General features: G+C 34.8%; 1 protein-coding gene across 2 annotated transcripts in view; it reads left to right on the top strand.

Annotated features, from left to right (window-relative positions):
• Nucleotides 1–21369, top strand: part of LOC149797907 (tudor domain-containing protein 3-like) — a 76384-nt gene continuing 55015 nt past the window's right edge. The window contains exons 1-5 of one of the 2 annotated variants that reach the window (XM_089962952.1): nt 1–151; nt 1871–1952; nt 6626–6695; nt 12810–12966; nt 18394–18535. In XM_089962952.1, coding sequence (XP_089819078.1) covers nt 120–151; nt 1871–1952; nt 6626–6695; nt 12810–12966; nt 18394–18535 — 483 coding nt within the window. In that variant the 5' untranslated portion in view covers nt 1–119. The remainder of the gene's footprint in view (nt 152–1870; nt 1953–6625; nt 6696–12809; nt 12967–18393; nt 18536–21369) is intronic. The other variant, XM_089962953.1, reaches the window with a different exon arrangement.

Raw genomic sequence — 21369 nt, 5'->3', positions numbered from 1 at the left:
TCTTGTATATTATGGTGCACAAATTTAAACCAATTAAGTATATTTTACTCTGAAAGGCGTTCTTCTATACGGGACCAATCACATTCGTCCTTGTAACTTTCGTTCGGTTTCTTTGAAAGATGGCAGGTGATGAACTCAGATCTCGAGGATGGTAAAGATTGAAAATTCTGATACTGTGTCTAGGCTCATTTCTCCTTATGCAAGGATTAAAGAGGGATATTTCATTATACACTTAAAACAATTAAGACGACTCTAATCTTGCATTCATTCAAATCGGGGTTTGTTTTAAGTTCGATCTTACACGTGTGAAAAAAGGGGGTGGGGTGGCAGAGGCCGTTTACAAAGACCACTCCCGGCTTCCACATGTACCCATCCCGAATGCTTAAATATCGAAATTTCTATGATCATGATTGCTTGCAACTAAGAGAAAAGATTATTTTTTTAAAAATGTCGTTTTTGTTGCAAATGTGGATATATAGCCAAAGGATGTCAGACAAAGGAAGAAAATTGTGGCAAGTGGTGTACAGAACTTTATTTTTCATCTGTACGTGCATGCTGCGGTTTAAAAACGATATGAATACGATATAGAATGTGATGTCATGAAATTGGTCTTACATCTGTTAACAGGTGTGTGTGTGTGTGTGTGCTTTAAAAAAAAAAAGTTTAATATAACTTTAGCATTTTGAGTCCTATTGCTGTTATGTCTGCAGTGTGGCAGTTTATTGTGATGTCTAGCAATGGGGCATCATTCCGCAGACATGTAGCATGATGTCCCACCCAGCATTATTATCCTGACACCAGTCCAACCAGTTCTAACACTACCCTCTAATGAAGAGCACCAAGAGAGGCAGCTGCAAGTACCATTTTTATAAGTCTTTGGCATGACTTAGTTGGGGTTTGAACCTGTGACCTCCTGCAGGTGGATGCTCTAACCACTCAAGCTACAGGCAGGAGTGGTTTGAACGAGAGAGAGATAATGATAATTTTACTTAGTCATAAGGAAAATAACTGTAACAGCTAATATTTTCAAGCATAATGTGAGGACATACTCAGCTTTGTCTGCAGTGAGTGTGGTCTGATTAATTGCCATAAAGCCATTTTCTCATTAAGAGTGGAGTCATTGACTTATTTATTTGGCTTTTATTTATGTGTTTGATAATCTTTGGTAAGAAAGCAAAATTGTCATAAGTTATATTTCCAACTTATGAATAACTGCATTTTTTCTTTACTTAAGGTTCAATATAGAATAAGATAAAAGATTGCTTGTTAGATGTCTCTGGTACCAACATCAATTGGATATTTTCAGTTATATTGCTAAAATTGTAGGAAAAAGATCACATTGGTGTCTTACATTATATCTTTTGCCAAAAGTAATTTTATTTTGTCTGCAACATATGAGGAACTACATTCATTCATATGCAAATAAATTGCTCCATATTTGGTGCTTACAAATTAAGTTTTATGGGCAATTTACAATACATGTACTACAAAAGTTTTGGAATTGTGCCATGTCATTTGTTTACAAATTAAGTAACACTGGCAGCTTTATAATACATGTACTACAAAACTTTTGGAAAACATCGAGCTATAACATGAATGTTTAGAGATAAAATTCTCTATCTTATACAATGAACCTTTTCATAAATGTAACTAAATTTAGCAAATTTTTATATTTAAGACATGTTCATCTATGTTCAAATAATTGTAAATAAAAAATGTATTGACTCCTATTTTTAAGTAAATTCTGTGTATAATGAACAACTTTACTGTTCATTTAACTTTTCTAAAGATGAATTCCTCTGTATACATTTATTTGAAACAAGTAGGGAGTATATTATGATGAGGTTAGTGGATCGTTGTTGTATTTCAGGTACCTGACAGACGTAGGCATAGAAGAGTGTACAGAGGATGGGAAGACTGATGTGAATGTAATAGTCAAAAAAGCCCTGGATGTGAGTCACTAAATATTTAGAGAATTTAATAGTAAATTAGACCCAGGATATGAGTCATGATATATTTAGTGAATTTGAAAGTTAGAAAAGGCCTTAGAAGTAAGTCATGAGATATTTGGTGAATTTAATAGTAAAAAAAATGTCCCTAGATACAAGTAAAAAAATATTTCTTAATTTAGTCGTAAAAGAAGCCTTAGATGTAAGTCACTATTTATTGTCAAAATTAATAGTAAAATAGGCTCAAGGTGTAAGTCATGAGATATTTCATGCAATGACATGGGTATTAAAGTGGTATGAAGTCTAACATTATTTGACATATATTATGGGTAGGTCAGTTGGTGTCATGATGGTGGTGGGGAAAGTGGAAATCCAGAACAAAGCCACCAGCTTTGGATAGGGGTACAGTTAATCTAGCATGTTGAAGCTTTGGACTGAAATGAGACATCAAAGATAGGACATTAATTCTGTTTAAAACTCTATTTATGAAGCAGTGAGATTATTATAAATTTTATCTTTATAATATGTGTGCATAATTTATTGAACTTCTGTTTTCTATAAATATTTTATAAGTAAGAAAAAAGTTGTCTTTTCCAAGGAACTTGTTGAAAATTCTTTCTACAGTAAAACCTCCCTTGAGTGACAACCCATTCTGCCAACAAAATGTGGTCTTTTAATGAAAGTGGTCTCTTATAACCAGTCTGTGTCAGTTTTCAATGTTGAAATACATCTGGTCTTAAGAAGGAAAAGTACTCACATTCAGTGGAGATGTTTTTATCATCTTAACTTATTACAAACATTTGTCTCAAAAGATAATTTTACATAGCAACAATACAGAGATTCCCTATCATAAAACATTTGTATCAAGATGTTAACATATTTGGGGTAGTTGTACGAAGATCTGATATGGAATATATATGTACTGATTAAATCAGAAGACAGAATTAACTCATCCATAAAGCAGAATATATGTATTTACAGACAAAAGCCAAATGCTTGATTCATTCACAACCTCCCGATTCAGAGGCAGACACACTCCAACCACTCAGAGTGCTGATATAAAATTAACTTATTCAGACAACAAACAATAGGAACCGTCATAATGACAAATTATCTTGTCCAGAAAATTGTAGTAAATTAATTTAGGGACAATGATCTCATTCACTGCAGACATCACATATTAATTCCATAGACAAATGACATACTCAACATACTCCCATGAAAGATGGGTGAAAAGAGCTCTCATGACATTATTGGTGATAAAGAAATAATATATGAACTGTTTATGTCCATGATAGTTTCTTTTAAGGAAGGCATGGGTTAATCATAATGGCCATTTACATGACTTTGGCACTACAATTGTGGTTCATGACACTTGAGTCTAATGCACAGTCATTGGCATATGATGCTGCTTTAAGGAAACCAGTAGCCTGACTGATTCATCTGGGTTTAGAATAATCTGCTCTCAGCAGGCCTTCTTCAGTGATTATGTTTACAATAATCTGCTCTCTGCAGGCCTTCTTCAGTGATTATGTTTACAATAATCTGCTCTCTACAGGCCTTCTCCAGTGATTATGTTTACAATATTCTGCTCTCTGCAGGTGTTCTTCAGTGATTATGTTTACAATAATCTGCTCTCTGCAGGCCTTCTTCAGTAATTATGTTTACAATAATCTCTCTTCAGGCCTTCTTCAGTGATTATGTTTAGAATAATCTGCTCTCTGCAGGCCTTCTTCATTGATTATGTTTACAAAGAATTAAAGGCCAGCTAAATGGTGCTCTTCCAGTACATTATATAACAGCACTGTGATCTTCCAGTACATTATATAACAGCATTGTGATCTTCCAGTACATTATATAACAGCACTATGATCTTCCAGTACATTATGTAACAGCACTATGATCTTCCAGCACATTATAGTACAGCACTGTGACCTTCCAGCACATTATAGTACAGCACTATGATCTTCCAGTACATTATATAACAGCACTATGATCTTCCAGTACATTATATAACAGCATTGTGATCTTCCAGCTCATTATAGTACAGCACTATGATCTTCCAGCACATTATATAACAGCATTATGATCTTCCAGCACATTATATAACAGCACTATGATCTTCCAGCACATTATATAACAGCACTGTGATCTTCCAGCACATTATAGTACAGCACTGTGATCTTCCAGCTCATTATAGTACAGCACTATGATCTTCCAGCACATTATAGTACAGCACTATGATCTTCCAGCACAGTATATTACATCATTATGGTCTTCCAGCACATTATATAACAGCACTATGATCTTCCAGCACATTATAGTGCAGCACTGTGATCTTCCAGCACATTATATAACAGCATTGTGATCTTCGAGCACATAATATAACAGGATTGTGATCTTCCAGCACATTATATAACAGCATTCTGATCTTCCAGCACATTATAGTACAGCACTACGATCTTCCAGCACATTATATAACAGCACTATGATCTTCCAGCACATTGTAGTACAGCATTATCATCTTCCAGCACATTATAGTACAGCATTATGATCTTCCAGCACAGTATATTACATCATTATGATCTTCCAGCACATTATATTAAAGCACTCTGATCTTCCAGCACATTATATTACAGCATTATGATCTTCCAGCACATAGCACTATGATCTTCCAGCACAGTATATTACAGCACTGTGATCTTCCAGCACATTATATTACAGCATTATGATCTTCCAACACATTATTTTTCAGCATTATGATCTTCTAGCACATTATATTACAGCAGATCAGATTTGCAGTTTGACCGCTGTGGTGGCCTAGTGGTTAGAGCGTTTGCCTCGGATGTGGAAGGTTGTGGGTTTGATCCCCGACCGAGTCATACCAAAACTTACAAAAATGGTACTAACAGCTGCCTTGCTTGGCGCTCAGCATTAAGAGGTTAGTGTTAGGACTGGTTGGCCTGGTGTCAGGATAATATGACTGGGTGGGACATCATGCTACATGTCTGCGGCATTATGCCCCAGTGCTAGACATCACTATAAGCTGTCACACTGCAGACATTGTAGCAGTATGACTGAAAAATTGTTAAAGCTACGTTAAAAATCTAAATCACACACACACATATTTGCAGTTGGATTCAACTTACATGTATAAGCCAGATTAAACCTTATGAATGTCGTAAATAATGTGGATAGTTTCTGATTTTTTTGTTGGTTGATAAGTTTCATTTTTGTGTACATACTGGACATTTTCAATTTATTTATTTCATTTCTAGTCCTATCAGATCATATTTATAGTTTATATACGTATGTATACAGTACTCGTTCATTAAAGCATTGTTCATTTGAAGTACAGAGTAGCTATTGAGTATGCCATCTATGAGAGAGATGGCCTTATAATGAAGTACATAATACATATAATTCTACTCCCATACAACGAAATGGAAACTGTAGCCATACCTACACTATAACAGGAACTGTGTTTTAATAAAGGACCTTACAGTGAGTGAGTGCTGTACATATAGTGAGGGTTACATTGTCTAAACATGGATATAAGTATATATATGTTTATCCACAAACTCTGTTAACTGAAAGATCATTGATTGTGTTTACTGTTGTGTGTTTTTTCCTTGATGCTTTGTCTTGTACCCCTATCTATATCTGACTAAAAATAAAAACAATATTGCTGATGAATTTGAATTAAATATTTTTTGATGTTCAAATCAATCTTTTGTATTTTGATACAAACATTATATCCATTATCATTTCAAGTGAATGGTTTCTAATCCCATGGTATCTTAGTCCACATGATTTGGATGTTTATTTTTTGTACTTCTAGTTTTTGGCTGAATGAATACGTTTGTGTTTGAAGCAATGAGCTGTTTCATTTTTTTGGGTTCGCTTCAGGTACATCTCTAAATTAAATGACCAATTAAAATTGAGTTATATTTGCAGTGTTCACCACCTCCCAAAAAACAGACTCATTCATCATCCCAGCATACATTTGGATAAAGCTAGTTATGATCACCAAGAGATTCCAAATTCATGGTGCAGGATTAACTGTTTCAAAGCTATTCACTTTGAGCAGAAACAGATATGACCATGTTTGCATGGACGGTTTGTTAAAACATCAAAAATACTTGAAAGAGTTAAATCAATTTTATGCAGATTTGAGCAATTTTGTGGTTTTATTTAGTCTGGTGTAAGTAGAGTTACAAGCCACAGAGGGTCCAGGAGATAAAAAGCAATAGCCATGCAGAGGTCTCAGTGTTTGGGGATGGAATGCATTCGCTTAAATATTGATCCAAACTTCAGACAATGTAAAAATTAAATATATTCAAGTTATTATTTTCCTAGCTGTTTATGCCACAGTATGTGCATGATGTATATTATCTTGTTCGCAGTAACTATTTAAGTTACATGTGTTTTCATCTGGCATTGCCATGGGTATTAGTGTTCTTTTCAGTAGATACAATTGTAGCTATTAACTGTGCATACAGTTCATCATAATGAAATTTCGCTAATTTTTTTCTTTTGTCCTATTTGGATTTTTTCTCCACAGACAGGTCATTTTACAGTTTTATTGTTTTTGTGGCAAATACAGTTTTTCGTAATATAAAATGTCATTCAACTTCTTACAGTTCGTTCATACTTTGGGATTTTTTTCTCAACAGATGGACCTGAGAGAGATTGGTTCTGGGTGGCTTCCAGATGACATCAACAGGGGAAGATTGGACTATGTAGGTTTTGTGGAAGAAAAAGATAGTTGTGAAAAAAAGATTAATTATAGAATTCAGGGCCTAAATTTCATCAAATCTCTTTGTTAATGAATAGTTAAGTAACATAATGTAGGGATTTGTCAGTGATTCCTTATTTTGATGTAAAAGGGGTCAAAGCCAAGAACCAATTCACTCAGAATCACACAGAATTTGAATGTTATGATGTTGACTCCATGGCTCAGGCTGGACTAAAATCTTTGGGTGAAGTATCTTTCACCAGCTGTCAAAATTGGGTGTGGTGATGGGAATGTGAGGATAGCGAGTTAGAGGCCAAACTAAGTTTGTCAGCAACTGGTGCAGAGATCATCCTAGTCTCACAAAAACAGGGAGAAGTCACTTCACCCTTAACTCTTTACCTTCTGCAAGTACTTACTGACCTGCCTACTAAGCCTGATAAGCAGCCTGCCTTCTAGCAGCTGTTTTAGCCTGAACCCCAGACCATAATAATGGCTGCCTGAGTGAGAGCTTCTGGAGTTAGTGCACGTGCTGTCTACATTTTCTATATCAATCTTGTCCCATGCAAACTTTGTAATTTAATGAAAACTAATATTTTAAACACTTACCAGAGTTTTGTGCCACTTGTTCCCACCAACAAGTACATATAATCCTCGGGAATCAATGTTTATATTTCACATATTCATAATAAAAATATACCTCTAGATATCTGTTGCGTTTATAATGTACATTAGACTACTTTTCTCACCACTATTTTGCACAACTGGAATATTTGAATTTCTTCGCGAAAAAAGTCTAAAATGAAATCTCCCTTGCATTTTCATCTGAATTAAATGTTGGCCCTGAATCTGCTGTAAAGTCGCCCACATGTAAAGGCCCCATGTGTTCTGACCAGAAAATATCATCATGCGTTTCATCCTAAGATTCAGATAAATCTGAAATGTCAGGTCTCAAAACAGGACTTATACTAATGTCCGATCCTTCAAAACTTTCATTGGAATTGTAGTCGGAATACATGAATATTGCCATTTTGTTTCACTTTGACAGTTGATCTCATTTTTAAAGGAAATTCTTGCTTAAATGCTGTAAAACTACTAATTGAACACTTTCATCATTTTATGTAAGGACCATTATCATTGGCTAAATGTTGTTAAAAAGACAGGATGTTTGTGATTTCATCCAATGCAAAGCTTTAATATAAAAACGTTTATATGCATCTCTTTGGTTTCCCAACCCATGGCCAGAAACTCATATATGAGCCAGCCAGGACTGAGGTAGTATTATTAGCAGCTTGTATATGCATCTCTGGTTTTACAAGGCTATTTTTAGCATCCCATATATGCGTTAGCAGAAGGTAAAGAGTTAAGGCAGAATAGGAAGGAGTGGAAGACAATTAAGGAGACTTTCTAACTTTTGAGCAGAAACAACTTTATTAATAATAATAATAATACTAGTAGTAGCAGTAGCAGTTTTAGTAGTGCTAATGGTACTATAGTCTGACTCTACATCCCCGTTTGTTTGTACCCCCCTACCGATTTCAAAACCGAGAATGTTTAATGTGATAAAAAGTGCACAGAACTAAGTCGATTGAATCATTGATTTATAATTTCTAACCTGACTGTGACCAGAATGGCACTAACACTGCATCCCCTGCACCATTTCATGCTTAATGGACTTTCCATAATTACATGGCTCCATATTGCGTACACTATAGGCTGGTTTATTTCCTTCAGACTACGTAATGACATAGTTCATCCTGTTCGGCAAATGCTGATAAATTGCATAAATTACATAACATTGAGAGTTTGGAATTATATCCCTCTGCATATCATGACATAGAAATAAAATCGCTTGTTAAATCCACATGAAAAGCGTAGTTGTCATTTTCCTTTGCTTTATTCGACATTGTAAATATTGGAAGCAGATGACTTATGTATGTACATCTGTAGTCGTGATACACCCCTTTGCTGAAAATGGACTTGTCCAGAAAATGGAAATGGATCTGAGCATGTCCGTCTACTGCACTGAAAACTTCCGTTAAGCATGAAACGTGCATAAGATGACGATGTTAGGGCCACTCTACTTGGAGTCAGGTTAGAAACTATAAATCAATGAATGAATTGACTAAGTTCCTTGCACTTTTTATCACATTAAAGATTTCCATTATTTAAATCGGTAGTGGGTTACAAACGGGTTTGTATTATCAGACTATAGTTTTCCACACCAGCAAAGAGCGGAAATATTATTATAGTCACCATGTATCAGTCAGACTATCAATGTACCCATGAACAAGCTTGTCATTGCTTCTCCTTCTCTGCTTGGAAGATTTTAATACGGCTTTCTTGGCTGGATTGGTAGCTGGAGTTGATGTGCAGTTTGGTTATATGTTGTAGAGGCTAATAAAGGTGTAGTGGTTAATCAAGATGTAGTGGTTAATCAAGATGTAGATGTAATTTTTTAATCAAGGTGTAGTGGTTAATCAAGATGTAGTGGTTAATCAAGATGTAGTGGTTAATCAAGATGTAGATGTAATTTTTTAATCAAGGTGTAGTGGTTAATCAAGATGTAGTGGTTAATCAAGATGTAGTGGTTAATCAAGATGTAGCATTTATTCAAGATGTAGTGGTTAATCAAGATGTAGTGGTTAATCAAGATGTAGATGTAATTTTTTAATCAAGGTGTAGTGGTTAATCAAGATGTAGTGGTTAATCAAGGTGTAGTGGTTAATCAAGATGTAGTGGTTAGTCAAGATGTAGTGGTTAATCATGATGTAGTGGTTAATCAAGATGTAGATGTAATTTTTTAATCAAGGTGTAGTGGTTAATCAAGATGTAGTGGTTAGTCAAGATGTAGTGGTTAATCAAGATGTAGTGGTTAATCAAGATGTAGATGTAATTTTTTAATCAAGGTTTAGTGGTTAATCAAGATGTAGTGGTTAGTCAAGATGTAGTGGTTAATCATGATGTAGTGGTTAATCAAGATGTAGTGGTTAATCAAGGTGTAGTGGTTAATCAAGATGTAGTGGTTAGTCAAGATGTAGTGGTTAATCATGATGTAGTGGTTAATCAAGGTGTAGTGGTTAATCAAGATGTAGTGGTTAGTCAAGATGTAGTGGTTAATCAAGATGTAGTGGTTAATCAAGATGTAGATGTAATTTTTTAATCAAGGTGTAGTGGTTAATCAAGATGTAGTGGTTAGTCAAGATGTAGTGGTTAATCATGATGTAGTGGTTAATCAAGATGTAGATGTAATTTTTTAATGAAGGTGTAGTGGTTAATCAAGGTGTATTGGATAATCAAGGTGTAGTGGTTAATCAAGATGTAGTGGTTAGTCAAGATGTAGTGGTTATTCATGATGTAGTGGTTAATCAAGATGTAGATGTAATTTTTTAATCAAGGTGTAGTGGTTAATCAAGATGTGGTGGTTAATCAAGATGTAGTGGTTAATCAAGATGTAGATGTAATTTTTTAATCAAGGTGTAGTGGTTAATCAAGATGTAGTGGTTAATCAAGATGTAGTGGTTAATCAAGATGTAGTGGTTAATCAAGATGTAGCATTTATTCAAGATGTAGTGGTTAATCAAGATGTAGTGGTTAATCAAGATGTAGCATTTATTCAAGATGTAGTGGTTAATCAAGATGTAGATGTAATTTTTTAATCAAGGTGTAGTGGTTAATCAAGATGTAGTGGTTAGTCAAGATGTAGTGGTTAATCAAGATGTAGCATTTATTCAAGATGTAGTGGTTAATCAAGATGTAGTGGTTAATCAAGATGTAGATGTAATTTTTTAATCAAGGTGTAGTGGTTAGTCAAGATGTAGTGGTTAGTCAAGATGTAGTGGTTAATCATGATGTAGCAGTTAATCAAGATGTATGGTTAATGAAGGTGTAGATGTAGTGGTTAATCAAGATGTAGTTTATCAATGTGTAGCAGTTAATCAAGATGTAGCGGTTAATAAAGGTGTAGTGGTTAATAAAGGTGTAGTGGTTAATTAAGATGTAGTGGATAATCAAGATGTAGCAGTTAATCAAGATGTGGTTGATCAAGATGTGGTTGATCAAGATGTAGCGGTTAATCAAGGTGTAGTGGTTAATGAAAATATAGCAGTTAATCAGGATGTAGTTGATCAAGGTGTAGTGGTTAATCAAGATGTAGTGGTTAATAAATGTGTAGTGGTTAATAAAAGTATAGTGGTTAATAAAGGTGTGGTTAATCAAGGTGTAGTGGTTAATCAAGGTGTAGTGGTTAATAAATGTGTAGTGGTTAATAAAAGTGTAGTGGTTAATAAAGGTGTGGTTAATCAAGGTGTAGTGGTTAATCAAGGTGTAGTGGTTAATCAAGGTATAGTGGTTAATGAAGATGTAGCTATTATTCAGGATGCAGATGTAGTGGTTAATCAAGGTGTATTGGATAATCAAGATGTAGTGGTTAGTCAAGATGTAGTGGTTAGTCAAGATGTAGTGGTTAATCAAGGTGTAGTGGTTAATCAAGGTGTAGTGGTTAATAAATGTGTAGTGGTTAATAAAAGTGTAGTGGTTAATAAAGGTGTGGTTAATCAAGGTGTAGTGGTTAATCAAGGTGTAGTGGTTAATCAAGGTATAGTGGTTAATGAAGATGTAGCTATTATTCAGGATGCAGATGTAGTGGTTAATCAAGGTGTATTGGATAATCAAGATGTAGTGGTTAGTCAAGATGTAGTGGTTAATCAAGATGTAGTGGTTAATCAAGGTGAAGTGGTTTATCAAGGTGTAACACTTAATCAAGATGTAGAGGTTAATCAAGGTGTAGCACTTAATCAAGATGTAGAGGTTAATCAAGATGTAGTGGTTAATCAAGGTGTAGTGGTTAATCAAGATGTAGAGATTATTAACCAAGATGTACTGCTGGCTGTCACTGGCCTGTGACTTTCATACAGCAAAATATGTCTCCTAGGTGTGGAAATCTATAATAGCCTGTCATGCAGATTTTAAGAGCAATGGTTTTGTTTTGAAGAAAAAAAATGATACAAACACAACATTAATCACTGGTTTTTATGAATTATGATGCCTCTAGTTTTATTCTCTTTTTGATTGTTTTATGTCTTGTATGCTCTGTCACAGTTGGTAGGGAGGTATACGGTTTGATAGGTGGACAGGTCTGTTTTCTGATGTTCTGATATCTCTTAGCACCAATTTGTTATTGTTACAAGGTTTAGTCAGTCCTAAATAAAAATGGCTTTGATCAACAGCTATCTTGGAAAAATGTTGTTATAGCCATTTCTGAATTTGATAGTCCTATCACCATGTTTTTTTTGCTAATGATGTGTGGTTGATCCAAAATTAAAATGATTTCAATCTAATGTCCAGTAGGACCATCAAGAGAGCCATTTTTAAAATCTTGTTAACGCTACTCCTAAAAGTCGTATTGTCATGGGTTTTCACGAGAAGTCTTATTATGATATCTTGACAGTCCTAAATAAATTTGGTTTGACATCTGACTTTTTATGATGTCATGTTGGTCTTAAATAAAAATTGTGGTGATCTGATGTCCAATATGAAAATCTTATTGATACTATTACTAGATGGAAAAGTTGTGTCAGTATTTGGTTTTCTAAAGATTTTTTACTGTCTGGTTGATACTGAATGTAAATTTTGTCAATCTGATATCCGGTAAGCCACCGTGGAAACCATGTCGAAAGTCTTGCCATTGCTTATTGTCGAATGAGCCTGTGGTTTTCACTAGAACGCAAATGGTATCTAATAGGTCCTGAATATAAATGGTGCTGACCTAACCTGACCTAATTTTCCAAAATGGATGGTCATATCAACATGGTGTTTTCAGCCAGAGTCTTCTAATCTGGTATAGTTTGCCCTAATGAAAATGATGCAATATTGCATCCAATTTGGTTGCTACAGTGGCTAGTTTGAAAACTGTATTTAACAGTAGAGCATCAGTTGCTTCTGGACTCTTCTTGTAACAAGTAATTTTTCAGCTGAAATTTAAAATAGTAAAATCAGTCTACCTGTCTTCTAAATTGTTACCTAAAATATATTTTAATCATTGCAAATTTTGCATTTTTTTTATACTGATCATTGAATAAAAAATTATATTTGACAAAAAAATACATTTTCATGCTTACAGGTAGAAGGCAAAGGAGTACTTCAGATAATGAAGATCAGAAATGTTTCGGCCCCAAAGGATCATGAAGAATCACAAACAGCTCCTCGTATGTTCAAGCTAGTCCTTACAGATGGAAAAATATCCTGTAATGCCATAGAGATAGAAACCCTCAAAGACATAGGGTATGTATGATGCTCTGCAGCAAGCAGAATAAAACGTTGAAAGCTTTGTGAGTATTGGCTGTACTCTAGGGAGTATTAGCTGTACTCTAGGTTCACATTGGCATTTGCTAAAATCACTAGTGGCAATTGATTGTCTGAAGTAGTGCTTGTTTTGAAATAAAACAGTCCTTCATTTGGCAGCTGGATAATCTTCCATTATTTTTTCTTGAATCATCCAAATCACAAAGAAATATTTAGATTTACCACTGATTCTCCCACAGTATTGAGTGAGCACCCAAAAACATGCTTTTGACTTTGGCTTATCTGCCCTTACAACAGTCATCATGGGTGATTAACCATCTAATCTGTATATACAAGTGACCAAAGCTTTACTTGACCTGGCTTGGCATAGTGATTTACAAAGGGCAAATAAGTTTATAAAGTACATTATAATGACCTAGTTTTCTTCATTCTGTAAGGCATTGTGTCGAAAGTGATGTGGGAAACACAGCCATTTGTTGTTAACAATCAACAATTATATGCAAGGTGCTCTGAGTAAATAGTTATCAGTTGTGTCAGTGATCAGGAACAGGTTGTAGAAAGATACACAGGGTTGATGAAATTCAGGAAGACAAAGTAGTTACATCATTTTTGTTCCTTCTTCTGCATTCAAATGATTTTTATATTTCTAATCTCTTTTTTCAAACATTTTTCAAAATGACCATTTTTCAAATGGCAAATGAAAATGTTGCAAACTGAGTTTACATTTTGACTGCTCTGGTGACCTAGTGGTTAGAGTGTATGCCTTGGATGCGGGAGGTTATGGGTTCGATCCCTGGCCAAGTCATACCAAAGACTTACAAAAATGGTATTAACAGCTGCCTCGCTTGGCGCTCAGCATTAGGAGGTTAGTGCTAGGACTGGTCATCCTGGTGTCAGGATAATGTGACTGTGTGGGACATCATGCTTCATGTCTGCGGCATGATGCCCCAGTGCTAGACATCACACTGTGAACTGCCACACTGCAGACGTCATAGCGATATGACTGATTTTTTTTTAAAGCTACGTTAAAAATCCAAATCACACATACACAGTTTACATTTTAGCTCACTTCTATGAACCAGAGGAGAACTATTGGACTACCTCGCATCAGTGTCAACACATGAAAAAATATACAAACAGCATCCTCACTACATCTCAACCATTTTCTCTTCCTAGATCCAATGCAGCAGTTTGGAATGCGGTTTCATATTACCTACCCTCATGGGAGGGGGCTAAGGGGATTAACTTGTTACTTTGTACATACAAAACATGCACATTAGCTGTACATTCTTGGTGAAGTTTTCTTATCCTGCTACATATTTACATATATGGAATCATGAAACTTTGTGAGAATATGCAACTTGATGAGAACTACCATCTACATCACAAAAGTGGGTCACAGAGACTGATATTTCATACTTAATTAACTTTAGTTAAGTTTATTTCCTAAGCACTTCACATCTAGAATCAAACTTGATGATTGTATACATCTCTATTAGCACCACACATTTAGAACAAATGATGGTCACTGTAGCCTAAACCTTAATATCTTACTGGCTTAGGTAGTTTTTGTTTTACTGATAACTAAGATTTTTTTTTTTTCACCCCATGTACATACTATTATACCAAGAATCTTGAACCTTAGTGAGGGTTACATTTTGTTGAGTACTACATATCTCATAAGAAAAGTAGGTTATTGTGATCTGTACTTCACACTTCACTGATTTTGGTTCATTTTTGTGTCAGTTTATTTCTCGGGCATGGTTTTTCATGCTAGAATTGTCAAACTAGATAATTGTATGCATCTTTGTATCACTGATTACATACAGTATGATATTAATCAGTGTAAGGCAAAGAATTATTTATCATTGCTCCTGTTGTTTATTTGGCCTTAGATTTAAAACTCTCCCAGAGGATGCCCCAGATGTCACTTTCTCATTAGTTTTACTATAATAAAAGGATGGCACCCCAGATGGCTGAGTGATCTAAAGTGCTTTCCTTTACCAATAACTGCCATCCCACCTCTGTTTATGTGTGTTCAAGGCTAGTCCAATGTAGGTATGTGAGAAAGCTTGGCAGTAGAATTCAATGGGTCTGTGGTTCATATTGGGGTTTTCTGATGTTATTCCTCCACCAGATGTACTGGTCACCATATAGGGCCTATTGTGTGCTGACAAATGGCATTAAAACCCACAACAACAATAATATTCTCCAAGAAGCACTTGTGCGTAGGATGTTGATCAACATTCAGGTTAGCACATCATAAAATCTTTGTACAATATAAACATGTATATAATTCAGATCCGACTGCAAAAACTGCATAGACTTAGATCCACCGCTGAATAACGTGTTAGGAAATGTGGGTCTACACAGTTGTTAAGGATAAATAAGTAGAATAAACAAAAAAGACTGATCTGTCAGTGCAATTTTGTTTTGTAGTTTGACCCAACATGTATCAGTATATAAATGGTTATCATAAAGTATTTCAGGCTTGTAGCTCTTGTGAAAATCATTTTTATATTTTATTCATCAGCTGCATCTGACACACTAATGAAGATCACCAGACAGTATTCTCTTTGTAAACTGTACTAAAATGCATTAATGTAGTAACAGTATTCTCTTCATAAATTATGCTTAAATCTATTAATTTAGTAACAGTATTCTCTTCATAAACTGACCTCAGATGTACTAATATAGTAACAGTATTCTCTTCATAATTTTTGCTTAAATCTACTAATATAGTGACAATCTTCTTTTCATATCAAGTTTTAAAAGTGGGTTGCTAGATGTGCACAACAATCAAGCTTGTGTTGTTTAAAAACAAGTGCTACAAATGTTCTCAAAGTATAATTTTTTTAATACAAAAATACTCTTTGCATACAGTACTCGGGGCCCCGAGTGGCCGAGTGGTCTAAAGCGCTCTTCGTTACGGATCACTGCCATCTCACCTCTGTCTGCGGCGGTTCGAGTCTAAGATTCAGCCAATGTGGGCATGTGAGAAAGCCTGCCAGTAGCTTCTCGTGGGTCGGTGGTTCTTTCCGGGGTTTTCCGGGTTCTTCCTCCACCATTAATACTGGCCGCCATGTATAGCCTATCGTGCTGAAAAATGGCGTTAAACCCCACAACAACAACAACAACAGCATACAGTACTCAAATTTGTGCTCAAAACTCTCATTGTTGAGACATTACTTTGAGCATATATATTGCATGGAAATGAACAATGCAGTGGAAGGAACCAAAGCAGGAAGAAAGAGAGATGGGTATTGAAGTGTTAAGTAAATATTGAACTGTGGTTGTTTCCTCCTCCTCCTCATTTTTTCTACTTCCCCCTTATTTTTTGACAAAGGGGTGCTCCCCCTTTAGTTAAAATGTTGGTAGCGTCTTTGGATGTTGTTTTGAGAAATCCTGCCATTAGAATCAGAATCCTCAGTCTCTGTTCTTTATTGCGAAGTTTACATGGGGCTAGCTGGTACTGGGTAATTTTGTATTTTTTTGAAGGTGGTGGGTCCATTTTTCAGAATGATGGGCAAACTTTGTTTGATTTAAAATGTACTGTGTGTGACATATTTTGAGCTGGCAGTGGAAATGACTAAAAGAATATTTAGCACACACTGCCAGATCATTTAACTGCATCAATGCAAAGACAAAACCAGCATCAAAATGTCACATACCAATAGCCAGGTCAGAAAAGTAACAAATGGTAATGACTAAGGGAGTGAGTAATTATCTGGATTACCATAATTATATATCCAAGAGGTGATACAAACATGTGCCATTTGAGTAATATGGCTTTGAATTGGGCAACAGGATGTTTACTTAGCAGAATAATTTTTAAAGGATATTAGGAAACATTGAAGCATATCGGCGCTTGTACATTGCATATTGTCGGGTTCTAAAGCATGATGGGCTTGAATAAGTGTACTGAGACCACTACAGTTAATGGCTCATTGGATAAATCTGAACAGCACTTGAGAAAATTTTGAACACAAAGTAACCTACCAAGATTTCTTGGCCAACTGCACTTGCATTTGGTTATTAGGCAGATGTCCACCACGTGAGAGTGCTCATGCTCACTTGAGTCTCATGTTAAGTAACAATTCGGAATAACGTTTTTTGGGGGGGTTCCCCTACCTTTTAAAAAAAGGGGAACATAGTTTCTATGCTTTTGCCCAGATGTCTCTCCTTCCATCCATTCATTACACTTTCATTTCCACTCTGTAAATTTAATGCTGTTTGAGATTAAGTTATCCATCATCACTTGAAGGTGTGTCTTATACCATATTTGGCATGCTGTGATCACAGTCAAGATAGATATTAAGCAATGAAAGTATGAAGGCATGCTGCAAATCACATTGGGAATGCTACCTTTGAGGTCAACGTCATGAAGCAACATTTTCCATTTTCCCTTTTCCTTGTACTTAATAACTTTAAAGCTATTTCAGATTTAGTGATAAAACAATATACAAATGCAAGAAAGTGCATCTGCCATATAACTTAAAAGTTCAAATTCAGATTGCTTTATTGTGAACTTTAGTAACTTCTTAATGATAGTAAGGTGACAAAAAAAATCACTGAATTAGCAGAGTTTGATTTTGCTTCATATTCTAAGATTTTTTTTAAAAATAATTTTTTTTTTCCTTCATAGATCTGTACATTTTTTATTCAGTTTTTCTACCTTTGTTCAACCTGATAGAGAGCAGAGTCCTATATTTATATCCATGTTGAAGAAAATGAGTTCAGTACTTTTGTGTGACAATGCCTACATATATTTATATTTATTCAGTATCAGTAGTTTTGTGTGTCACAGTCTACATATATTTATATTTATTCAGTATCAGTAGTTTTGTGTGTCACAGTCTACATATATTTATATTTATTCAGTATCAGTAGTTTTGTGTGTAACAGTCTACATATATTTATATTTATTCAGTATCAGTAGTTTTGTGTGTCAGTCTACATATATTTATATTTATTCAGTATCAGTAGTTTTGTGTGTCACAGTCTACATATATTTTGTATTTATGCAAGACTCATTGATTCAATTTCAGTAGTTTTGTGTCACAGTCTGCATATATTTATATTTATTCAGTATCAGTAGTTTTGTGTGTCACAGTACATATATTTATATTTATTCAGTATCAGTAGTTTTTTGTGTCAGTCTACATATATTTATATTTATTCAGTATAAGTAGTTTTGTGTGTCACAGTCTACATTTATTTTATATTTATGCAAGACTTGTTGATTCAGTTTCAGTAGTTTTGTGTCACAGTCTACATATATTTATATTTATGCAAGACTCAGTGATTTTTTCAGTACCAGTAGTTTTGTGTGTCACAGTTTACACATATTTATATTTATCCAAGACTCAGTGATTCAGTATCAGTAGTTTCTTTTTATCCTGACAGATTCACCATACCCCCAGGAAGTAAAATCAGACTGACTCAGGCCACAGATGTAGAACATGGCTTCCTCCTGCTCAGCAATAAGAACACTAAGTTCCTTGGAGGGCGAGTGGAAAAACTGGCTGAAACCTGGGAACTGAAGAAGGTACAATTGTGAAACTTTTATTTGAGTTAATTCCCAGCTCTAAGTGTTTCTAGTATGAAATTTTAAATCTCTTATTCCATATAAGAACATTTGTTGACAACTCATATTTTTAAAAAAACAAAATACCCCTATGTCCCTGTACTGCAGTCAACACAAAATATCAGTATCCTTCATATTGATCAGGATTTAAAACTTGTTAAAATTTAAAACTGGATTTAAATTTAAAATTAACATTTTTTCCTAACCAATTTGGGTAAATGACTTGCAGTTCATTTGTCCAGAATTTATAATGCAATTAATAATTTAAAACTTCCGATTGTTTTGTAATGTGAAAGAACATGGCCTAACTGCTGTTGATAGATGACCCAATAGTCTTTTGCTGCAAAGTCAGACGTGTATGTAGCGATGCAGAATTTGCACAAGAAGATTTTGCACATCGGGTTTTGATAGCTATGACATATAACTTTTATAGTCTCCATTCTCGGCATGTATGGTGAAAATACATCAATACCTAAAAGATATTATTCAAAATAAATGTACTTTCCTTCATGGGAGCAGCCAATCTTTGTTACTGGCTCATAAATTGAACAATAAATAATAAACTGCTCTGTCATTGATAATGTGAATAAAGAGTTGAAGGGATATTGGAAAAATGTATATATTGCATTGGACAGTATGAGGGACCAGTCATAACATGCACCTTTGCTGGCATTTGTGAACATGCCATAGCCAGTCAAGCTGTAGATGGAACTGGCAGGATGTATTCTTGTTTTTAATTCCAGGCAACATCTATGAATAACTTTACACTATTTTACAATTTTTAGGGTCCCACATTGAGGGACCGTATTGGTCAATGATCTCCAAAGCTTTCCAGACCCTCTGGTGCCTACATGTAGGACTGTTTAACACTGGGGAGGCATATAATATGCTATTCGAATTGTACTTGTTATAAAGCTTACCTTGCAAATTTTATCTGGGAAAGTTTAAAATCAAGAAAGTTTTCCATATAGTTGGTTTGTGTGCTTTGAAAGATTCTCTTGCTCTTTTTAGGATCAGTTAATGTTTATTTGATCATGCATTTGGTCAATCTTATCACACAAATATATGTAAATTATATATTCATTTGAATATTAGAAGGGAGTGTTTTTGTTGTTTTACATCCCAGTTTACTCCATTTTCATTTAATGTAATCATCTCATGCTATGATAAAATATCATTAAAGGTATTTATAAACTGTCATGGTATCTTTTTTTATTAAATGAAAGATCCTGGGCAAGTTCACTTGTGAGTGACATCCATGCATATTAATGTAGTGATCTTGCATTTGAATGGCTGAGGTTGTGAAAGCTCTGCATGCTACGTTTCTGGCCAGATGTGATCAGATTTGGTATATAAGCTTATATCATCAGGATAGCAGAATATTTTGATTATGAGCAACATCCATGCATATTATTGAGGTGATCTTGTATTGAATTGGCTGAACTTGTGGACACTCTAGAGACCATATTCCTGATCAGATTTTTATCAGATTTGGTATGTAATAATAATAAAGATAATGATAATAATTAAGACTTTGATTTACTGATTATAATTGTTCTGCCCTATGGTGTAAAGTTATATGTAACTTTGTATAATATAGATTTTAGACAAGTTCAAATCCATGCATATTAAGGATGATCCGGGCTGATCAGATGGTGGTAATTGAACCTACATCCTTCCGGTTTTGATTCAAACACCTTAACCACTGAGCCATTGCAGCTGTCATGGGTAGAAGTCTCAATGGTTTCTTAGTTATGGCTCCAGGGGTGGGGCTCCAGTGTGATAGGGACACATCATGACTGTACAGATTAACTCGTCTTAAAGTGCCAAGTAAGTGTACATACCTTAAGGGTATCTATAAACAGTTTCTAAATTTTGCATGAGGGCTTAGTCCCCATGTGCAGGAAGATGTGCAGTAGCAATGATGGTTGTATAAATGACTTGTCCTTTTTATGCAAAGAGAGTGATTCACTATATATTGTCCAGGAAAGAAGACAAACTGTGCAAACATGACTAGATAATGTAGCAACTATGTGATCAATGCTTTTCTTTCCCCTCAACAGTTTCATTATATGTGTCAATTTGCATTCTTCAGTGATATAAATCCCCCATGGGGCTCTTGTTTCACGACAGACATGTGAATTAAATGATATACTCCAATTACATGATTTATTCTTCATTAATTTTCTCTTCATTTCTCTTCATCCATTTTATGCTGCCCTTTATAGACTTTGTATAGTTGAGAGCAATGCCTTTAATAGACATGTTGTTATTCAGAGTAATGCCTTTAATAGACTTCTTGTGGTAATGCTCTTTATAGACTTTGTGTAGTTGAGAGTAATGCCTTTAATAGACTTTGTGTAGTCGAGAGTAATGCCTTTAACAGATTTTGTGTAGTAATGCCATTTTTAGACTTTGTGTAGTTGAGAGCAATGCCTTTAATAGACTGTGTAGTCGAGAGTAATGCCTTTAACAGATTTTGTATAGTCAAGAGTAATGCCTTTAACAGATTTTTGTGTAGTAATGCCCTTTATAGACTGTGCAGTTGAGAGTAATACCTTTAACAGATTTTGTGTAGTAATGCACTTTATAGACTTTGTGTAGTTGAGAGCAATGCCTTTAATAGACTGTGTAGTCAAGAGTAATGCCTTTAACAGATTTTGTGAAGTCAAGAGTAAATTTTGTGTAGTAATGCCCTTTATAGACTTTGTGTAGTTGAGAGTAATTCCTTTAACAGATTTTGTGTAGTAATGCTCTTTATAGACTTTGTGTAGTTGAGAGTAATGCCTTTAACA

The sequence above is a fragment of the Sinohyriopsis cumingii genome, chromosome 6, assembly GCF_028554795.1.
Source record: "Sinohyriopsis cumingii isolate HCF-2022 chromosome 6, ASM2855479v2, whole genome shotgun sequence".
Taxonomy (NCBI): domain Eukaryota; kingdom Metazoa; phylum Mollusca; class Bivalvia; order Unionida; family Unionidae; genus Sinohyriopsis; species Sinohyriopsis cumingii.
Note: the sequence above shows the minus strand (reverse complement) of the source record. Positions and strands in the feature narration are given on the sequence as shown.